Source organism: Physella acuta, unplaced genomic scaffold (assembly GCF_028476545.2).
Source record: "Physella acuta isolate Inbredline_101_S28 unplaced genomic scaffold, ASM2847654v3 ptg000774l, whole genome shotgun sequence".
NCBI classification, from domain to species: domain Eukaryota; kingdom Metazoa; phylum Mollusca; class Gastropoda; family Physidae; genus Physella; species Physella acuta.
This window is the reverse complement of record NW_026732292.1, coordinates 230332-248797: the sequence shown is the minus strand read 5'-3', so window position 1 is coordinate 248797 and position 18466 is coordinate 230332. Positions and strand designations below refer to the sequence as shown.

Genomic DNA, 18466 nt, shown 5'->3' with positions numbered 1-18466 from the left:
TGTTTGGGTGTTTAGTTTACACAGAAAGTCTTATTTGGCTTTTTACAAACAAATCTTTTAATTTTTTTTTTGCCGGTCACAAAGTGCCTTAGACCGATGATAGGTATTATTTTTTAGGGAGTTGACAATTTTAACAGGAAAAATTAAATAACAAACATTACAACCTCACATTGAAATTATTCAATTTCGTTGTCAACATTTTTAATTAAAACAAAACAAAAAAAAATAGTTTTTAACTTTTATTTGATTTATCTAAAATCATTTAGAAATTAGAAAAAAAAAGTACACGAAGATAAGATAAAGGTACAAGGCTTGATTAACTCACATACACCGCTAAAGCGTAGTGATCCTTAATCGTTCTGTACCTTAGTACTTGTCTCCCTTTAACGGTGTGATCGTTGTAAGGGGAAGTAAGTATCATCAATGTTTACGAACCTTCATCTCGACAAAATCCAGCGAGTTATTCCACTCCGTGATGTCGGCCCAGATGACCCCCTTGTCCACCTCCTGGCTCCTCCACCTCCCGTTGAGGTTCACCGACAGGCAGTTATCAAACCACCACCCCCCGGCACCCCTCCAGTCCGCGCAGCTGTAGTTATCCACGCCGTTGGAGCGGTCGTAGGTGACGAAGATGTGGTTGTTTTGTTCCTTGAAGTTGTCGCGGACGCTCGCCCTGAACGGGGTGAGCTTCAGCTTGTATAAGGAATTCTCGTTGCCGACATGAAAGTCCACGTACGAGGCGTAGTATTTTCTGTTCTGTAACTTCATGTCGATTCTCAAATGGTTGTAACCCTACAGGGGAAAAAAGGGAATTAACTCTTAAAGGAACGTATTTAAGTTTAGCACAGCTGTTTAAAAACAGCGATCTTTAACAAAATTCTTCCTTCTGATCCATGTATATATATATATATATATATATATATATATATATATATATATATATATATATATATATATATATATATATATATATATATTGTATCCCATTTGGAGGTTAGAAGCCTATCCGGATATATTAAGTGATTCAGTAAATAGGTTTACACTGAGTCCATCTTATATAGAAGTGATAGTTTATTGTTACACCAAAACGTTACAGTGTTTCTTCCAGATTTTTTTCTCCGGGGGGGGGGAGGGGGTGGGACTAAATGTTCCGAGGGGGGACTGGTAAAAGTATATATTTACTAATAAATTCGATTTCTTTCGGCGGGGGAAGGGGCGGTATACTTTCTTCGGGCTTAGCCCCCACCCCCCACCCTAAGAGGTGCCTGGAAGAAACTCTGAACCTTTAGATATAGAACTGTATTAAGGCCACAGATTCGCGATAATGTTATAACGTTGGAATGAAAAATTGCGGACAAGAGGGTGAGGAAATTGTCAAACTAAATCTGTGAAATCTTGATAACCGAATATATTAGAACATCTAGCATGACGATTGTGTTTAGATATTGGTTAGAAAAAAAATGTGAAACATGGAAATAGAAATTGTTGGAAGTTCTGTGTTGACGATTGTGTTACTTGAACTTAAAATGTGTTGAGAGAAATACTGCTGTGTTAAATGGCACATGAAATTGATAGGTGCTAGATGTGTTTAAATTATTTGTTGTAACCATTATTGTAATATGTCTTACTACCCAACAAAAATTTGACACGCCATACTACTCTATATAAATTTAATACGTCGGACTAACTTTTAAAGATGTAATACGTCTAACACAACATAGCACGGATTATGTAACTTACACAACATCTTTGTTATTGTCCGAAGATAAACCATCTGAACGAAATATCTTACACATCACACTGGTTACATCATTAATTCCAGCCTACACACCTTACACTAGACATACAACTTTCGAATCATCTAGATCTGCCACGACACCAGATTTTTTTCTCCGGGGGGGGGGAGGGGCACTTGAAATTTTCGAGGGTCTGACACTGTTAAAAGTATATATTTTCTATATAAATTCCATTTCGTTCGGGGGGGGGGGGGGCGCCCCGAAGATATGCCTAGAAGAAACTCTGCACGACGCACATGAAGACAGAACGTATACTTACCAGGGTGGTAAGGAGGCTGATGAAATCGTTCCCCATCCAAAAATCTCCAAACAAAGATCCAAATCCCATCTTGTAGTCGTTCCAGTTTCTAGTGAAGTTGGTGTCGCCGTAGGCTCGTCGCTACGTCATCAAACACGTCATCAAACACGTCATCAAACATAAGAGTTGGGTTGGTGGTGAAGATATGGAAAGAGTTTTACAAGATACTCTAATGCTTACAAATACTAGTATCCCCACCCCCATCAAACAATCAAACATCTACAAACACTAGTTGGTAGCAGAGGCGTAGCGACCCTTCCCGGCGCCCGGGGACAAACTTTCGATTTGCACCCCTCTCGAACTTTTGATTTACACCCCCCCCCCCCTCAAACTTTCGATTTACCCCCCCCCCCCCTCCTCGAAATTTTTGATTTGCACCCCCCCCCCCCTCAAACTTTCAATTTGTTTTTCCAACCCATTTTGGCGCCCCCCTAAGGTCGGCGCCCGGGGATATATGTCCCCCCCTTGCCCCTCCCCCTCGCTACGCCTCTGGCTGGTAGCCGCCATCACTCACCTGTATAACAATCCAACCACCTTTATCGGTCTTTGTGTCACATAGAACGTCTTTACCTAATCCAAGGTCAACCACCGAATGGCTCGGCATATGTAAGGTAGAGTCGTGCGTCTTACACAGGCGCTCCTGTAAGCAGAGAAGATTACATATGGCATGTGTAAGGTAGAGTCGTGAGTCTTACACAGGCGCTCCTGTAAGCAGACAAGATTACATATGACATGTGTAAGGTAGAGTCGTGAGTCTTACACAGGCGCTCCTGTAAGCAGACAAGATTACATATAGCATGTGTAAGGTAGAGTCGTGAGTCTTACACAGGCGCTCCTGTAAGCAGGCAAGATTACATATGACATGTGTAAGGTAGAGTCGTGAGTCTTACACAGGCGCTCCTGTAAGCAGACAAGATTACATATGACATGTGTAAGGTAGAGTCGTGAGTCTTACACAGGCGCTCCTGTAAGCAGACAAGATTACATATGACATGTGTAAGTTAGAGTCGTGAGTCTTACACAGGCGCTCCTGTAAGCACACAAGATTACATATGACATGTGTAAGGTAGAGTTGTGAGTCTTACACGCGCGCTCCTGTAAGCAGAGAAGATTACATATGGCATGTGTAAGTTAGAGTCGTGAGTCTTACACAGGCGCTCATGTAAGCAGACAAGATTACATATGGCATGTGTAATTTGCTTACATATGAAGGATCATATTTACACATTTATAGTGTGTTATGTTTTTATAATACGGTAAAGCGAATTTATTGAGCTCGGTTAGTAAACACCTATCAAATATCAAGAATTTTAACTGTACAACTTTTAGTGCATGTTACTGGCTTAATATAAATTAGTTTTGTAATTTATTACTTTAGAAAAGTATTTAAAGTTTTTTTTTCTACGTTAACTTAGAAGAAGTAGGCTACAGTTTAAAGTGTGACTAACTTTTTAAAGTCTATTTAACTCGTGAATTTTAGACAAAAGAGGTCATCCATAAATGACGTCACACGTTATTTTGTGACGATGTGTGATGAGGGGGGGGGGGGGGTTCAGATGGTGCGGCGTCACATTTTTGCATTATAAAAAAGCAATGTTTGAAAACGAATTTTAGACGTTATTTCGCGTTTTAGATAACTGTTTTAATAAATTGTAATAGTTTAGGCAAGATTTTGGAAAAATATCGATGTTTAAAAAAAATTCAACTGCAAATTTGAGGGGGGGTTGTAGGTTGACGTATGACGTCATTTTAGGGGGGGGGGTCTGGCTTTTTGTGACGACATGTGACGGAGGGGAGGGGGGAGGTAAAAATCGTCCAAAAAAAGCGTGACGTCATTTATGGATGACCCCAAATGAAAATTTATAAACTTTCCCCTTTCCATGGCTTTCATACTTTCATTGTTATTTTATTTGTGGGGTAGTTAAAATGTGTCCTTACAGTTTCGATAGTTTTTCGATACATATTGTATGTGTAGTAGTTAAAATGTGTGCTTACAGTTTTGATGATTTTTACTGTAATTTATAAGTGATAGTTAAAATATGTGCTAAAGTTAAAGGACTCTAAATTAAATGTGTGCCCGTTAAAATGTGTTTTTACAGTTTCGATTGTTTTCAATATATATTGTATGTGTAATAGTTCAAATGTGTGCCTAAAGTTTCGATAGTTTTCAAAACATATTTTATGTGAAATAATTTAAATGTGTGCCTACAGCTTCGATAGTTTTCAAAACATATTATATGTGTAATAGTTCAAATGTAAGCTTACCGTTTCGATGGATCTCAAAAGATCATTATTGGGAGACAGACCCCTCATTTCTTCCACCGCCCTTCTCATATCCGCCAACGCCCTGTCTGTTTTCGCCAAGGACTGCTGCTGTGCCGAGGTGACTTGCTGTAGCGTGTTAGACAGGGAGTCTAGCCTGTCGTTAAACTTGGAGTAGGTTCCCTTGGCGTCCGTCGACAATTTCTCCAACTCTGCAGACAGAGTATGCAGGGTGTTGCTGAAAAACTCATCCCCTTGGTCACGTCTTGACCCTCCGTCTGCGCCATCCGAACCGTCGTCTTGAGTCCGGTTCGTTCCGTGTAAACTCCTACGTCTTTTGAAGCCATGTCTTTGGGTTTCTTTATCTGAGTTGGAGTTTGAAGACGGCATTACGTTTTCTTTCTTATACCCTACATCTCCGACACCGTCATAGCTGGAAGACTTTGATAAAGATAAAGATACGTTTTCTATCTGTATGATCGCTCCTGTTGTATCTAAAATTGAAGCTTGGCACCCAAAAGTCGAATACGAACAGTTTATCACCGGGCGTATGACCAACGAGATCTCGCTGGAAGATTTCGAGATTTTCCCCGAGATTTCTGTTGCCGCTAAGTTGTGGGTTTTAGCTACTGGGTTATCAAGTGCAATGGACGTGAGGAACACCTTCCCGGTATTTTCTGTGTACGTGAAAGCATTCAAGCTGACGATAGCCGAGAAGTTGGGTTTGCGAGTGATGTCTTCCATACAACGTAGCCGCCCGCAGAAACTCTCACTTCCTTTAACGAATGTCTCTCTTTTGACATCAAGTTCAAGGCCTGGAACACATATATTTTTTTAAAAAACACATACATTTAACTAAGTTAAAATATTTAATTTTTTTAACAAGTGTCTTTATAAGCTTTTTTATTTAACTTAAGTCTTCATCCTGTATAGATCGAAACGGCCAAGCGAAATTTTGAGCACTTCTAACCGATTTTCTTAAATAGTAGTAAAAGAATCCAATAGAAATATAGTGACCCACACTTTTCTGTATAGCAATTTAATTAGTAGTGTTTTATTATATATTTAAAGAAAATAATATTTTCTCCTTTTAGTTCTTTATTACATAAAAACAGAGCCATTGAACGTTTTTATGTAATTTTTGTAAACTAAAAATCTTTATAAACCAAACGAAATTATTGCAGTGTTTCAATCAGTGTTTCTTCCAGACTTTTTTCTCCGGGGGGGCACTTGAAATTTTCGGGGGGGCGGTAGACTTTCTTCGGGGGGGGCGGACACTGTTAAAAGCATAAATTTTCTATATAAATTATATAAATTTCATTTCGTTCGGGGGGGGGCGGTAAAAAATTTTCGGGGGGGGGGGGCTTTGCCCCCCCGAAGAGATGCCTGGAAGAAACTCTGGTTTCAATATCGAATTTTAGACTCATTAAGGAATCGGCGTAGTCGGGCTGTTAGTGATCATGTTTGCTAAACTTAAAAGTCCCGAGTTCGAACCACAGGGTAGATGGGGCTCGATAGCATGGGACAGCAACATATCTAGGAGAGACAACTTCAAATCAAACAACGACTGCCTTGAAGTTTGTTCTTGGATAGACAAGGGGTGTGGAAGAAATTCCAAAAAGAAAAATAGGCTGATAAATAGGCGCATAACACGTTGACACGCACTACTTAATTGTGTTGGGGTAATTCGCTTCCGAAATTTAAAAAATTAACTACACAGCAGAAAAAGACTCAATGAGACTAGTGTGTAGCCTAAGGTAGCGGCTTATGTATTAGGTTGGGTTGGTTTTATGGTGCTCAATTTTCTTTTTCTATCGGGCGGATTACGCAGATGTATAAAAAATATTTTTTGTGGATTTTCTGATTAACAAGTTTATTATAAGTTTAAAGAAGTCAGATTAAAAATTGCACAGTCACACTGGCCGACAAACTAGGCGATAAACTAACTATAACACTAGTCGTCACACTAACATTTAACACAAACCGTCAAGGTAGTCGTCACACTAACATGTAACACAAACCGTCAAGGTAGTCGCCACACTAACATGTAACACAAACCGTCAAGGTAGTCGTCACACTAACATGTAACACAAACCGTCAAGGTAGTCGTCACACTAACATGTAACACAAACCGTCAAGGAAGTCGTCACACTAACATGTAACACAAACCGTCAAGGTAGTCGTCACACTCACATGTAACACAAACCGTCAAGGTAGTCGTCACACTAACATGTAACACAAACCGTCAAGGTAGTCGTCACACTAACATGTAACACAAACCGTCAAGGTAGTCGTCACACTAACATGTAACACAAACCGTCAAGGTAGTCGTCACACTAACATGTAACACAAACCGTCAAGAAAGTCGTCACACTAACATGTAACACAAACCGTCAAGGTAGTCGTCAAACTAACATGTAACACAAACCGTCAAGGTAGTCGTCACACTAACATGTAACACAAACCGTCAAGGTAGTCGTCACACTAACATGTAACACAAACCGTCAAGGAAGTCGTCTAACTAACTGTCACAAACCGCAACAATCCATCACATAAATCGTCACAAAAACCTTCACATGCCGTCACAAACTATCACACTAACCGTCACACAAACCGTAACACAAACCGTCACACAAACCGTCACACAAACACTACTCACCAAGTGTAAACGCCACACTCACGGCTAGCAGAGCCACAACAACAAAAGCAGCCATTGATGAAGCCTCTAGTCTTCCATACAGCTCCAAGAACCTATTGAGATAACTCTCGCTTACAGCTTCTACTTATACCTTCAGTTTCTTCCCTTTTAATCCCTCAAATGTTGAGGGGAAAAAGGGGAAGGGCAGGGATGGTTGTCACATAATTAGCTGGGATGTATTTTTAATGTTACGATTCTTAAGAAAAACAAAACATTGCATTGCGATCGTCAACATTCGTGATAATATTTTTAACCACGCCCGTTTCACTATACATCCATAGTTTCATTTTTAAAAATTCATTAAGCTTTTCCAATTAACCTTCTGAAACAAAAGTTATTTATTTATAATTTGTCCATTATCTCTTGGACGTATTTTTTCAGGGATAAAAAAAACTATTACCCCGTAAAGAGTGGGCCGATGTGTCGTGTTGGAAAAACGAGTTACGTAGCCTCCACAAGGCGTGGTACAAAGGGACTAGCTGATGGGGTAATCAAAACATCTGTCGTTAATTAATTAAATGAACACCAGCAACCATACAAACAAGGTGGACGAATGATTGATTATAAAATAACAGTTGCAAATTTACATTCGTTAATTAAAAAGGTGGAGCGTTTAACAGTGGCGTTGGTAGGTCGGGTGTCACCCGGTGCGGCACCCCAAGGTGTAACTCCCACCCCCCCCCCACAAAAAAAGTATAGACCACACACACACACACACACACAAATTCAACAAAACTTTTTTTTTCCTCTGTAAATTTTTGCAGTTGGTGTCACCCCCCTCCCCCATTGGTTGATAGATTTAAAGTGTGGAGAGTTAAGAGTAACGAAGTTTATCTACAGTCGGTTGTTAATAAAGCCAAATGTAGCATTGTTATCTCTATAGTTAGCAGGTTTTAGTCATAGTGTAGAACATACGCGCCCCCCCCCCCCCCCCCCCCATTGTCGGGAGCGTTAATTCGTACCTAAAAGACTTTTTTTTAACTATAATTAATCATTAACTAAAGAGACAAAAATATTGTTCTTCTATATATTTTGCTATTTTTTTGCCTTCGTGTCACCCCCTAAGTGGTGTCATCCGGTGCAATCCACACCCCACCCCCCACACACCCCCCCCCCCACCACGCGACACCTCTGGCGTTTAAGACTGTTTGTATTCTGGTTTGGGAGTTGCCAGAGACGGAGATTCTACTTATATGGGAGATCACTCTATTTTCCACGCCTTGTTTGTTAATAGGTTATTTAAGTAGAAGGCTAGGCGGAGCTCATTTTTACTTTCTCGTCTATACGAGATATAGAGAAAGTCTTGTAATCGAATATAAAAATCGAGATTTTTACAAATTTCGACGTTTTACACCTCACTGATACGGAAAAACATAGTTTTGCAATCTTGTCCGTATGTCTGTGTGTGTGTGTGTATGTGTGTGTCTGTGTCTGTGTGTGTGTGTGCTGTAAACACGATAACTTGAGTACCGTTACAGCTACGTTGATGAAATTTCATATATAAGTATTATATCAAACTCGTAGATCCGTATCAACTTTTGAGCGATTTCCAATAACCGGAAGTGGAACTTTTTCTACTTTCAATTTTTTTAAAAGCCTATTACTTGAGTACTATTTCGGATAGATAAATAAAATTTCACATGTAAGTAAAAGATTTAATTTTCTTCCATCTTTCAAATTTTGAGTAATTTTCGTTGATCGGAAGTAGTAATTTACGCTATTTCCGATTTCCTAAAAAAAAACATGTGAATCAAAAAGTACTAATAATATTCCGCACTATTATATACATTTTGTTTGGCGTTCAGTTGGTGTGCAATTCTTTTTTCTACGAGATTCTATTCTATTTTTAAAAGTTTGAATAATTAAAAATGGATTAAAAGTCATGTATATATCCATAGTTGCCATCCCCCGTTGAATTTTGAAAATTCGGGAAAGTTTAGAGGAGATCACTCCCGGTTTATTTCGTACATTTTGGTAACTAAACAATTTTTTTTTCCAAAAAAAAAAGGAAAAATTATTTGTTCATCCTTTTTTCTCAGAAACTATAAAAAAAAATGGCAGGACTATGTCACGTGGTTTATAAACATAATTTTATTAAAAAACTTTATCAGCGACGTGAGCAGAACAAATAAAATTAAGTGGGGTTCCTGTACAGCCAATCAATGTTTATCTTACGAAAGTGAAACCTTAGTTTATAACTTTGATTTGAGGAAAATGATTAGAAATGTAGCCTTAAACTCAAAAACAAATTTACAATTTCTCTGGATTTGCTACTTTTATAACATTGATTCTAAAAATATTAAAATTCAGAAAAAAATGTCAGGTTTTTTTATTATTTTATTTTTTTTTATTTATTTTTTTTGTACGGTCACTGTGATGCAGTAGTGTAGCGAGGGTGGAGGGCGGGGGGGGGGACATATGTCCCCGGGCGCCGACCATAGGGGGCGCCAAAATGGGTTGAAAAAATAAATTGAAAGATTGATAGGGGGGTGCAATTCGAAATCTCGAGGGGGGTGCAAATCGAAATCGTGAGAAGGGTGCAAATCGAAAAGTTTGTCCCCGGGCGCCGGGAAGGGTCGCTACGCCTCTGCTGTGATGTCAAAAATTCAAATTAAAAAAAAAAACCACAGGACTTTTATCCACGTCAACAATAATGACGTAACAATTCTCGTCAACTCGGTGATGTCCATTTAATTAATGAAGCTCGGTTATTATTTAACACAGCATGCGGCTCTTTTGGTGTCGAGATGTGGCTCTTCAACTCCATTCGCAAATATTAATAATTATTTTATTTTATTTTCAAAACTCATAAAAAATCCTGTTCTGCAACACTCGGTAATGATCGATATAAGAATAAACATAAACAATAAGCGCTAGCGATTATATTAGAATATTAACTACTCCCTAGTTCAATGTTCTTCCTATTATCTTCTATCCCAAATTGAAACATTCGACGTCATAAGGGGATATCACAAAGAAACTAAACGAGCTAAATGTAAAACTGCAAAGAAAGGAAAACCCAGCATATGCCTTGCTTGAAGAAATTTGTTTCGAAAAAAATCTTCATTTAGTTGAAGACACTGAGAGCAGTAAATTACTTTATTTCGAAAAATTTGAAAAAAAAATGTGATAAAACCAACGCTACTATTAACATGAATTACTTCATCATTATTATAAACAAAATGAAGGATTGTCCACTAAGAGATTTGAGTAATTCAAAAGAAATGCAAGTACTATGGCGTCAACATTCATGCGTGCAAGCGTTTTCTTGCATGAATACAAAGTATAGAAGCCAACTAACTAAGTAATAGAGGCATGCTTGAAATTGAAAAGTTATGAGCCAGGTTTAAACAAACTATCAAAAGGCATGCAAGGCCAAACTATTGTAAGTATTATTCAATAATTAAAGTTATTTAATTTGATTACTAATTTTATTATTCTAGCAGAGCTAGATAAATTACGTTAATATTTTTTCTGCGAAACATGTGTATGTTTTTATATGAATAAATATTATTTCATATTAAAATCTATTTATTTTAAATTATACATATATATATATATATATATATATATATATATATATATATATATATATATATATATATATATTTATATATATATATATATATATATATTCCTTATCAAAATTATAATATTGAAATAAAAATGTTAGCTGCTCTTTACAAACTTGGAAATTTGGTAAATTGTAACTTTTGTCTTCTCCGTATAATAGGGTTGCCGACCCCTGGTAATAGCTTAAACAAATTGTGGTCAAAAGTCAATAGAGTTTCATGAAGTTTATATTGGTTTAAAAATTTCCCTTTAAACGTATGGTTTTAGCAGATGCACTAAATTGTCTTAAAGTTTTTCCTTTAAACTTATTTTATTAGCAGGTGTTCTAGATCTCTAGAGAAAACTATTTTACTCTTTAATATTTAAACACGTTGATGTGTGTCTTAATGTAATTAAATTCAGTTAATGTATAAGAAGATGTACTCTAAAAAATAAGTATTAAATCGGTTGTTTCCCTTTATATTGAAAAATTAGAAACTGTAAAGATCTGGACTAAAAATGTGGGTTTGTATTTTGTGATCTTACAGACAAAATACAAGTACTCACAGAATAAACTCATTGGAATAGAGCTGCACTCTCCATCCCAACCTTGATGGGGCTGTCCTTACCCATACCCTATCGTTATTTGAGAGCCATCTATCTCAGTGTTTCTTTCAGACTTTTTTTCTCCTGGAGGGGGGAGGCCCTTTATATTTTCATGGTGGGGGGGGGGGGGCGGACTAAATTTTCCGGTGTGCGGACACTAAAAGTAAATATTTTCTATATAAATTTTCCATTTCGTTCGGGGAGGGGGGGGGGGGTAGGTTCCGTCCCACTGATCTCTCAAGTCCCACTCAACCCACAAACTATATACATACATTATATATATATATATATATATATATATATATATATATATATATATATATATTGTATACAGAACAAAAATTAAAGAAACCACATTAGTATTTTATTGTCAATGTATCAAAACTTTACATCACAAACTAAATGCGCTATGCATGTACATAGAGTCACACATTTTATTTGATCAATAAAAAAAAATTCAACACACAAGTAAGGACCAAGTCTGGACCAGGAAGTTTAAACCAATTTTAGAACGGCTGGGTTTGTTGTTGTGTTGTTGTTTTTTATGAAGGTACAAGCAACGTTCTCTCTAACGGGGAAATGCTAGGGTGCGTTTTTTTGTGTGCGCGGTATTCTAAAAATCTTATACAAGGATGTATGTATTTTACCAAATGACTGCGCGGCAGGTTCAAAACTACTGCGCAATAACACTTAGAGAAAACACTGGGTACAAGTAAATAAAGCTGCATTGATAACATTTTAAAATATTTAAGGGACGGGCGATGTTGAAATAGATACAGTACTAATTAATAATAAGACTCAATAATTAATTAAAACTTAATAATTGGGCAATAGTTGCGTGATACAAGTTATTTAGATAATATAATTAAATTATGCCATGTTTTAATTACTAGTTGTTTAAATTTTAGAATATTGGCACTACCGGCGTCTAATAGTAGATTCTTTAGAAAATAAGTGTAATTGGTTATAAGCTCAGGTAAAGGTATAGTGGGACTAGGGTTAATCTTGGAATTAGAAATTAGACTTAGAAGTATAGTGGGACTAGGGTTAGTGTTAGGATTAGGATTAGCATTGACATCGGCAGGTTATTTTTGGCTTACACCAGTAAACAAACATCCCATTATTATGACATCATAGGGAACCGGTATAAAAAACCTCCATTTTTTTTAATTTATTTCGGGAGTGCACCCCCTTTTCCACCCCCCACCCCCACCCCATCTACATAATGAACCTGCCGGAGGAATATTTGGCTCATGTAAATATTGTAAGGGGTGTTAATTAAATGATCTGTTGAGAAGAAAAGAACTATTGGATGTTTTTTTTTAAGAAATGAAAGGAGGTGGAAGTGGTTATCACGTAGAGAGTAATTTTATAGGAGGTCGTTGTGTCAATATGTAACAAAATCGTTACAGAATTTCTAGTCGTTACAGAATGGTAAAAAGTTAATACTTTATTCCTGCTAACCAGTTCATTTCTCTTTCACTTATAACACATCTACTTGACCACTTAGCTCATGTCAACATACCTCGACCTTACACCTGATATCAACATACCTCGACCTTACACCTGATATCAACATACCTCGACCTTACACCTAATGTCAACAACATACCTCGACCTTACACCTGATATCAACATACCTCGACCTTACACCTGATATCAACATACCTCGACCTTACACCTGATATCAACATACCTCGACCTTATACCTGATATCAACATACCTCGACCTTACACATCATGTCAACATACCTCGACCTTACACCTGATATCAACATACCTCGACCTTACACCTGATATCAACATACCTCGACCTTACACCTGATATCAACATACCTCGACCTTACACCTGATATCAACATACCTCGACCTTACACCTAATTCAACAACATACCTCGACCTTACACCTGATATCAACATACCTCGACCTTACACCTGATATCAACATACCTCGACCTTACACCTGATATCAACATACCTCGACCTTACACCTGATATCAACATACCTCGACCTTATACCTGATATCAACATACCTCGACCTTACACCTCATGTCAACATACCTCGACCTTACACCTGATATCAACATACCTCGACCTTACACCTGATATCAACATACCTCGACCTTACACCTGATATCAACATACCTCGACCTTACACCTGATATCAACATACCTCGACCTTACACCTGATATCAACAACATACCTCGACCTTACACCTGATATCAACATACCTCGACCTTACACCTGATATCAACATACCTCGACCTTACACCTCATGTCAACATACCTCGACCTTACACCTGATATCAACATACCTCGACCTTACACCTGATATCAACAACATACCTCGACCTTACACCTGATATCAACATACCTCGACCTTACACCTGATATCAACATACCTCGACCTTACACCTCATGTCAACATACCTCGACCTTACACCTGATATCAACATACCTCGACCTTACACCTCATGTCAACATACCTCGACCTTACACCTGATATCAACATACCTCGACCTTACACCTGATATCAACAACATACCTCGACCTTACACCTGATATCAACATACCTCGACCTTACACCTGATATCAACATACCTCGACCTTACACCTCATGTCAACAACATACCTCGACCTTACACCTGATAGCAACATACCTCGACCTTACATCTCATATCAACAACATACCTCGACCTTACACCGGATACCAACATACCTCGACCTTACACCTGATATCAACATACCTCGACCTTACACCTGATATCAACATACCTCGACCTTACACCTCATGTCAACATACCTCGACCTTACACCTGATATCAACATACCTCTACCTTACACTTGATATCACATACCTCGACCTTACACCTGATATCAACATACCTCGACCTTATACTTGATAGCAACATACCTTGCCCTTACACCTCATGTCAACATACCTCGACTTTACACCTGATATCAACATACCTCGACCTTACAAGTGATATCAACATACCTTGACCTTACACCTGATATCAACATACCTCGACCTTACACCTGATATCAACATACCTCGACCTTACAAGTGATATCAACATACCTCGACCTTACACCTGATATCAACATACCTAGACCTTACACCTCATGTCAACATACCTCGACCTTACACCTGATATCAACATACCTCGACCTTACACCTCATATCAACATACCTCGACCTTACACCTGATATCAACATACCTCGACCTTACACCTGATATCAACAACATACCTCGACCTTACACCTGATATCAACATACCTCGACCTTACACCTGATATCAACATACCTCGACCTTACACCTCATGTCAACAACATACCTCGACCTTACACCTGATATCAACATACCTCGACCTTACACCTGATATCAACATACCTCGACCTTACACCTGATATCAACATAACTCGACCTTACATCTGATATCAACATACCTCGACCTTACACCTGATATCAACAACATACCTCGACCTTACACCTCATGTCAACATACCTCGACCTTACACCTGATATCAACAACATACCTCGACCTCACACCTAATGTCAACAACATACCTCGACCTTACACCTCATGTCAACATACCTCGACCTTACACCTCATGTCAACAACATACCTCGACCTTACACCTGATATCAACATACCTCGACCTTACACCTGATATCAACATACCTCGACCTTACACCTCATGTCAACAACATACCTCGACCTTACACCTGATATCAACATACCTCGACCTTACACCTCATGTCAACAACATACCTCGACCTTACACCTCATGTCAACAACATACCTCGACCTTACACCTGATATCAACATACCTCGACCTTACACCTCATGTCAACAACATACCTCGACCTTACACCTGATATCAACATACCTCGACCTTACACCTGATATCAACATACCTCGACCATACACCTGATATCAACATACCTCGACCTTACACCTGATATCAACATACCTCGACCTTACACCTGATATCAACATACCTCGACCTTACACCTGATAGCAACATACCTCGACCTTACACCTGATATCAACATACCTCGACCATACACCTGATATCAACATACCTCGACCTTACACCTGATATCAACATACCTCGACCTTACACCTGATATCAACATACCTCGACCTACACCTGATATCAACATACCTCGACCTTACACCTCATGTCAACAACATACCTCGACCTTACACCTGATATCAACATACCTCAACCTTACACCACATATCAACATACCTCGACCTTACACCACATATCAACATACCTCGACCTTACACCTGATATCAACATACCTCGACCTGATATCAACATACCTCAACCTTACACCACATATCAACATACCTCGACCTTACACCTCATGTCAACATACCTCGACCTTATACCTGATATCAACATACCTCGACCTTACACCTGATGTCAACATACCTCGACCTTACACCTGATATCAACATACCTCGTGCTTACACTTGATACCAACATACCTCGACCTTACACCTGATATCAACATACCTCGACCTTACACCTGATAACAACATACCTCGACCTGATATCAACATACCTCAACCTTACACCTCATATCAACATACCTCGACCTTACACCTCATGTCAACATACCTCGACCTTACACCTGATATCAACATACCGACCTTACACCTGATGTCAACATACCTCGACCTTACACCTCATGTCAACATACCTCGACCTTACACCACATATCAACATACCGACCTTACACCTGATGTCAACATACCTCGACCTTACACCACATATCAACATACCTCGACCTTACACCACATATCAACATACCTCGACCTTACACCTGATATCAACATACCTCGACCTTACACCACATATCAACATACCTCGACCTTACACCACATATCAACATACCTCGACCTTACACCTGATATCAACATACCTCGACCTTACACCTGATATCAACATACCTCGACCTTACACCTGATATCAACATACCTCGACCTTACACCACATATCAACATACCTCAACCTTACACCACATATCAACATACCTCAACCTTACACCACATGTCAACATACCTCGACCTTACACCTGATATCAACATACCTCGACCTTACACCACATATCAACATACCTCAACCTTACACCTCATGACAACATACCTCGACCTTACACCTGATATCAACATACCTCGACCTTACACCTGATATCAACATACCTCAACCTTACACCACATATCAACATACCTCGACCTTACACCTCATGTCAACATACCTCGACCTTACACCACATATCAACATACCTTGCCCTTACACCTGATGTCAACATACCGACCTTACACCTGATGTCAACATACCTCGACCTTACACCTCATGTCAACATACCTCGACCTTACACCTGATATCAACATACCTCGACCTTACACCTCATGTCAACATACCTCGACCTTACACCTGATATCAACATACCTCGACCTTACACCACATATCAACATACCTTGCCCTTACACCTGATGTCAACATACCTCGACCTTACACCTGATACCAACATACCTCGACCTTACACCTGATATCAACATACCTCGACCTTACACCTGATATCAACATATCTCGACCTTACACCTGATATCAACATACCTCGACCTTACACCTCATGTCAACATACCTCGACCTTACACCTGATATCAACATACCTCGACCTTACACCACATATCAACATACCTCGACCTTACACCACATATCAACATACCTCGACCTTACACCTGATATCAACATACCTCGACCTTACACCTCATGTCAACATACCTCGACCTTACACCTGATATCAACATACCTCGACCTTACACCTGATATCAACATACCTTGACCTTACACCTGATATCAACATACCTCGACCTTACACCACATATCAACATACCTCGACCTTACACCACATATCAACATACCTCGACCTTACACCTGATATCAACATACCTCGACCTTACACCTGATATCAACATACCTCGACCTTACACCTGATACCAACATACCTCGACCTTACACCTCATGTCAACATACCTCGACCTTACACCTGATATCAACAACATACCTCGACCTTACACCTGATAACAACATCCTAACTTATCTTTACAATCTACATATTACCACACTTCCACACAACACCACACCATGTATTACAATTTTTTTAAATCTCGTTGAGAGGGTAATTATGTTGTGATAACCAACTACAGAAAGAGGAATAGATACAAAGAGAACACAGGTACTGCACGAGTAAGAAGCAGCAGTCTAGCAAATAAGCTTACGTGACAACCAAAACTTCGCAAATCGTGCAAGATATGCTTGTTTTACTAACATTCGTTGAGAGAAAAATAGCCCTGAATTAAACCTAAACTAAAACCGGGAGCTTTCCTAGACAGCATTGTGATATGCTGACAGCTAGTGGTCACACATACAGGTACACATATGTTACATAGTACAGATCTTTGTTCAAAGTCTATAGGCACAACACTTTTAAAGACTGAGCTAACCTAAAAATATCAGAAGAGAATAAGGCAAAGTTTGCACTGTTTCGGATATTTATTTAATGATGTATTTAAAATGTTTAAAAACTTTTCGAATCATTTATGTGTTTTCGTATAAGCATGAAATATATAGCTACATTTTAAATGTTGAAATCAGTGGCGTAGCCAGGATCGTCTCATGGGGGGGGGTCAAATTTTTACCCGGGGACAAAATTTTGATTTGCACCCCCCTCTCCCCTCAAACTTTGTTTTTATCTGCACCCCTAATACTTTCGATTTGCACCCCCCCCCCTCCCTCAAAATTTCGATTTACACCCCCTCATAGCTTATATATATACACCGAGGGGTCTATTGGGGGGGGGGGGGTTACGACCCCCTAACCCCCCCCCCCTGCCTACGCCACTGGTTGAAATAGAGTAGCAACATTTAGGATAAAACTTGTTTGAAAATTTTAGTTGTATTAAATCTAATGTGGACGGAGTTGGCTAAAGCATGTTAATTAACAACTTTGATATATGCAGCTTTTTCCTTAGCCGTAGAACAGAAGTCACTATGGTCGTCAAGATTAACTCTCCTAAATGTGCAGCGGGGCAGGTGAAGCAGAGTTAAACGGTAGCGATAAATGGATCACGTGATCAGCACTATACTTGGGGGTCAGGTACAGTTTAGTTTGACGCAGGGGTGTGGCGTGGATTGGAACGGGCTGTTAGTCATCTGTACAACCTA

At 38.9% G+C, this 18466-nt stretch overlaps 1 protein-coding gene across 1 annotated transcript; it reads right to left on the bottom strand.

The window, feature by feature from the left end:
* Positions 1 to 226: 226 nt before the first annotated feature.
* On the bottom strand, positions 227 to 7175 carry LOC131950647 (fibroleukin). The gene is made up of 5 exons (XM_059312859.1): positions 7016 to 7175; positions 4360 to 5171; positions 2609 to 2734; positions 2056 to 2175; positions 227 to 792 (listed from the first exon to the last, which is right to left on the bottom strand). Exons 1-5 carry the CDS (start codon positions 7068 to 7070, stop codon positions 421 to 423), a joined length of 1485 nt encoding a protein of 494 aa, XP_059168842.1. The 5' UTR covers positions 7071 to 7175; the 3' UTR covers positions 227 to 420.
* Between the last annotated feature and the right edge of the window lie 11291 nt (positions 7176 to 18466).